We start from the raw sequence: 6,000 nt of genomic DNA on the forward strand, positions 1-6,000 counted from the left end.
ATGTGGATATTATCACCTATTTTTAAGCCTCAAATTGGCCAAGAAGGTAGCAGATGCTACAGTTATTTTGAGCTTGCAAACATGCGACCCCGCAACCAATGGAGACACAAATGAAACCTGAAGATACATATGAAGAAAGATGAGATACAAAGCAAATGTTTTATCGTGGCAATGGAGTTAAAAAAGCAAATGCACAAATGGTACGTACAGATTCTTATGTTTTTAATACAACCTGAAATGCAATATATCAATCATGATTCACTCCCTTTTCAGAAACACCTCAACATCYTTCTCCCCTATAGCTACATTTTTCTGTTAATACCTAGCAGTTAAAAACAAGCAACCAAAACTCGAACAGGTTAATTCCACTCTTGGTCTAGAGGTTTTTCCAAGGCACACAGAAACGAGAAGTTGCTCAATGCTACCTTAATAACCAAGTCGAACTTCTGGTGCAGGTCCCTGTTGATGGGCTTCAGGAGCGTGAGCACGGCAGTGGTGAGGTTCATGTGGAAGTACTGGGGATAGTCTTCAGGGGTACCTGCAAGACAGCATCGAGGTGTGGACGAGAGAAAAACCAGTGTTGTTCCCAAAAGCGTTGGGCAAACGCTGTGCCCTTCACTCATCATACACSTAACCCTGTTACCAGGAGGGTAAGATATGACAACGTGTGCAGGTAACTTGGGAACGTTATGAGTATTACCCGCTTCATACCATGGTTATTACCTTGATCTCTCTTAATCCCAAGAATCTCTCTAACTGGGGACATCTGTGCAGTTGCCAACAACAGGAGYGCGAGCCCCACGGGCAGCGCTTCCAATGCCACCTCTTGGGTTCCAAGGGCTGGAATGCACCAAGGTAAAGGGACACATAAAGAACTGACCTTCTGCTTCTATCCTCTTCACTTAGGAAGCCCTGCTTTCTCAATGTGTACAACATCCTAGAAGCTTCCAAGAAATTTCTCAGCACAGAGGAAGTATCAAGAGAAATCTGGTAGCTGCCTAGCAGCGTCTGTGCATGGTCATCAGGTAATGGGGCCTTCATAGCACCGTGTTTGCAGGAGACTCCCCAAGAGAGTTAAAGCAGCAGCTGGAGCCCGAGGCCGAGCATGAAGCCACCAAGGAGCCCGAGGTGGATCGTGCAAGGACGGGGGTGGCCGAGTCCTTGCTGTGTCCGGCCAGTTGCTCTTCCAGGTGCTGTGGTTGCTCATCTTGCAGCTTAGAAATGGCCTTTAGAAGCCCAGCAGATCTCCCAAACTCACACACAGCAACTAAAACTGGTGGCAGTTACTACCACAGGCTATGCTGTGTATATATATGTGCTATATATACACGTGAATATTCAGCGAGTATCTCTGCACATGGAGCTGCTGTACATCTAGACAGCAGCAACAGCGAGAAATCCCTAGGGAGTCATTTCTCTGCTATAAAGCCTACAGAAATGCAGGGTTTCTAGCCTGAGTGATGATGAAAGGTGTGCAGCAGAATCAAATTAAAACTCAGTCAAAGAAAATAGACTTCAAAAAATCAATCCCTCCTTCACCTAAGGAGCTTATTCCTGTGCAATTTAGACCTTCCAGCGTTAAAAAGACAGACACACCTGAAGGCACAAGGAAGAGGTGCATGGAGAGCTAAAGAAACCCCTATAGCAAAAAATATCTGCAAGGACTATTTCCTGAAAAACTATTTAATATTATTCCATGATAAAGACTCCAATATGAATAGCATCGTAGGTCGCCAAAAATGAAGGCAGCTTTCCAAAAAGGAAACATTTTGAGGACCAGGGCAAAAACAGCCTTTGTAAGCAACAATCCCAAAACTAAAACAAAACTGCTCCTGTAACAGATCTTCCCCAATTATTTCACCCAGCTCAAAACAGCAATGCAAACAATATATAGTAATAAATAGTACACCATTTCAAGGAAGCTTCCAAATTGCAGTTCAGCTTAAAGWAGTAAGCAATGATTTCAAACACTCCCCTAAACACAGCATGAATATTTTCATTACGTTTTTCTACTCTCCCAGAGAAGCTTCCTGTGGCCGCTCCCATTAGAGCGGTGAGAGCTAGATGATGAGACACCAACCTACTAGGATGGAGTAGAGGATGCCCGGTCGATCCGAAGGAGGCTGGATGTTTYGGTCCTGATCTATGGCTTGTATCGGTGGAATTACCTCGATGGGATTCACATATGCCTGAAACGGGAGGGGAAAAAAAGTAACATGAATAAAAATCAGATTTTAAACCCAAATTAACAAGGCCGCTTTTAAACTCAAATTAACAAGGCCGCTATATGTAGGTCTTCGGTTCAAAAGCAAAAACATCCCCAGAAAGTAAAGCAGTGCAAATAGCAAAGGATCTAACGCCACAGAAGCCAAGCCAAGGCACAGACATATCGGTTAAAACTGCAGCCATCTCAGATGCTCAGTGCAGGAAACAAGAACCAACTTTCTGTCCCCAAGGTAGATGTTGTTCCACATTGGCACAGCAATTCCTCCCCCTTGGAAATTTACTGGAATTTATAAACCTATTAACAGCATTTAGCTCTCCCTGTGGCTCTGGACACTTTCTGATCTTTCCCATTTCATTAACTTTGACCATTTAATTCAACAGGAACAGAGCTAGTGCATGAACATGCCTAAATATTTTGCCCTCTTCCCAAAACAGTCAGTCATTTCCCGGCTCCTTGTTTTCCAGATTCCACCTCCTGCAAGGGCTGGGTCCGGCATCTGCTTCTTGCTCCGGGTCTCTTCCCACCGTTCCCAAGAACCTGGGTCCTTCATCACCCACTCGCTGTCGCTTCCAACTCGTTAAAAAATTCAACTCTTAAGAACGTAATGAGGGACAAGAGCTTAAAATAGGCAGAAAAAAAGAAGATCTATTTGACACACGCTTGAATTTTTTAAAAGCTGCAGGACCCCGCAGAAGTGYCTTGCTCAGAGACAGGATGATGCATAAAAATATCCAAGAAAAAACAAAAAGAAATGCAAGGAAAGCCCAAAGAAAGCCAAATAACTAAGTGCTGCAGAGCCACGACATCCCCGAAACTAATGGCCAGGGTCGGTAACAGTTTGGGTTTGCAGGTTGGCCACCAGCTCCGTGTCTTATGCGGGTGGCAATTGCCAGAGGCAGCTCTAAGGCGCTACCCTTAAAACCATCAAATTCCTGCCAGACACAGCTCAGCACCAGGCCACATCAATATCTGCATCAACAGAGAAGGCAGAGAGCACTTCCCAGCCTCCTGTACTCACATCTTCAAGTTCCCGGCCATTTTACCAACTGTTCTTTTTAATTAACTGTGCCATCTTCGCGTGGTCCCAAGCACATAAAAATTAATTACCTGGAACATGGTGTCTTTATAATTTTAACCTTTCCATGCTTCGCTGCTTTTCAGTGACATTTCCTTTCAATGAAAAATAAATAGATCTATTTCTCCGAAGACTGCAGATGGGAGATAGACCATCAATGGCAAAAAAAAAAAAAAAGGGAAAGGATAGAGTTGATAAAAACCCAGCCAAAGAGTTAAAACTCCTTTTATCAACCCTTATCATGCACTAGCAGATAATCAATAGCTTACCAAAGCCTTGAGGTTTGACATTGCTGAAATGAGTCATTTCCATAGAGATCATTCACAATCACTGGTGTTAAGTGATAAATAAAMACCAGCTAGTAAATCTGCTGTGAATGCTACTGCCTGTTTAACACTGCCTGCTATCTTGAGCTTAATATTAATTGGGTGACCTAGTTATTGCTGAAATTAGAGTGAAAAGCATCRGAGAGGCATGCGAGAAGTTCATCTATCACCTTGTCGGGGAAACTGCAGCTACAATGGATTTTATTCTTGCTTGGGAAGGCTTTCCAGCTTCCAAAACAATTCAGGAATCATCTCATCAATGCATCTATGCTTAAATCTAAGTAGAAAAATTACCCAAAAAGACTGCAACTTGGCTATAAAGAACAATTGGCCCTTTTTGATCAAAAACGTATAAAAATTGTCAAATGCAGAGYTATCAAGGACATCAATCTTCATTTTCCCTATCCTCTCCTTATCTCAGTCTCAGGTTACACTTAAATTGCTAATGCAAAATTAACATCTGAAAAATGGTCACCCTTCAGCGGGCAGCAACGGGACTGCTCAAAGCCACGGGGTCCAAGACGGCTCCTTTCCTAATTTCCTGTCCCAGAACTAATCTGACAACATGGAGCTGCAAATCCATCCCAAGTGCATTTCCACAGCCACTATGGCTGAAGCGGATGGACCATTAAGGATGAACGAGGCACATTGTGCGTGGGATTTGTTGAACTGGCTACTCAGAATTCAGAGCTGAGATTTTAAGGGAGAAAGAAAAAAAAAAAAGACAAAGGAATAGATGCGGGGAGGGAAAAGCCCCCAAACTTCTAACCAATAGTCGGTTAGGTGGTTAGTTGATTAGGTGTTGGGTGAACATCAGCTTTAACAGAAAACCAAGTTATCAAACCCCACATTAAGCATCTCCTCATCCAACCCAGGAACCAGCCAGGTGGYGAGACTTCCATCTGCTGTTGTAGGGTGCAAAATCCCAACTCCCAGAAGACGCCTAACCTGGGAACTACCATGTACGTTAAGGGTGTTTCTCTACATGGCATTGAAATATCTAATCCTCATTATCTTGCAATGTAAGACATTAGTCTGAYTGGAAAGGAAAGTGTGTGCTACGTTTAATAAAACACCTGCCACATGGAGAACATCTCATGGAAGAAGTCAGCGAGCTTGGCCCTGATGGAGGTGCTTTCTGTTCCCTACTTCACCTGAACATGACTGCTGAAAGTCAARAACACACAGGATGAACTTACTTTCACGAAGCGTCAAGCTCAATAAAACAAAAATAAATAAATAAACCAGTTTTCCTTGCCAGGTAGCGAGTGCTGAGAAGGTACCATGGGGGACCGGCCTCAAACCCTTGGCACATTCGATGCAAGTAGCAGTCGGATGCAAAAGGCACTTTTGCTGCCCAGTGGAAACCCTTTGATGACTCTGTTTGCAAAAGCTCTACCTCCCATCCACATACAGTGAGGATTTGCTGTATTTATTGCATAGTCATTTCTTACATTATCGACACAGTGTGCTAATCTTGACAGTCTGCATATATGAAAGTCAACAAAACATCCCTGTCCACTGTATAAAGTATTCATAACTGAGGATAATTAGTACAAAAATGAAATTAAAAAGCACCTTCTCCTAGAAAAACACCCTTGTGGGGCATTAATAAACAATGCCTTCTCACAGCACAGCTGGTGTTTTCAAGTGTGCCTTTTTAAATTGGACAAGCACAAGAAGAGCAGACAGGCATCAGGTAGCACGTGGGTACTCACAGGGACTGATAATTATCTGATGGAGTCCAATAATGAATTGGAGCTTACTGAAAAAGTAGTTTCAGCTCATCACTGCAGCAACTCATTACATTAATTCAACTTTGTTTGGCTTTTCTACTGCTAATTTAATGCCTTCCTCAGCACGACGCTGGAAAAACTTGGATATAAAGGGTCAAGCACTGCTGGACCACCTGGAGTACACAAATGCATCCTCCATTCACACTCAAAAAACAAGATGCATCTGCAGGCATCTACCTACATCATGGTCATTGTGCAGTTTAAAGGATGCATTTAGATATATACATAAATGCACGCGGATATATATGTGCATAGATATGTTAAATTTTATTTTTAAGACAATATATTAGTACATGAGCTGTTGCTACTGGGAAGATATGACACAAGTTTACTAGCTGCCTCTGTACTATATGCACTGTATCTAYATACATTGTTCTAGAAGCTTTAGCATTTAGGATTGAAGTATTTGAGGTAGCATGTTCCAATTTTGAGCTCCCCCATGCATAGGTTTATCAAAGCAGCTGTGGCCCTACACAAGTTGCTAAACACCAAGTTTGTCACAGTCAGTTTATCGACAGAGCTGTTCTCTCATCTCATCCCATCTATCCTATTAGCCAAGGTGCTGCCTGACACACA

The 6,000-nt window shown here is 42.8% G+C and overlaps 1 protein-coding gene across 1 annotated transcript in view; it reads right to left on the reverse strand.

Moving 5' to 3' along the window:
* PCDH15 (protocadherin related 15) overlaps positions 1–6,000 on the reverse strand; it is a 129,784-nt gene that overhangs the window by 79,936 nt on the left and 43,848 nt on the right. The window contains exons 8-9 of the mRNA XM_026043910.1: positions 2,081–2,189; positions 426–538 (exon numbers count right to left, since the gene is read on the reverse strand). Of these exons, the coding sequence (XP_025899695.1) occupies positions 426–538; positions 2,081–2,189 (222 nt within the window). The remainder of the gene's footprint in view (positions 1–425; positions 539–2,080; positions 2,190–6,000) is intronic.

This window comes from Nothoprocta perdicaria, unplaced genomic scaffold (assembly GCF_003342845.1).
Source record: "Nothoprocta perdicaria isolate Ctin4 unplaced genomic scaffold, notPer1 scaffold_340, whole genome shotgun sequence".
Taxonomy (NCBI): domain Eukaryota; kingdom Metazoa; phylum Chordata; class Aves; order Tinamiformes; family Tinamidae; genus Nothoprocta; species Nothoprocta perdicaria.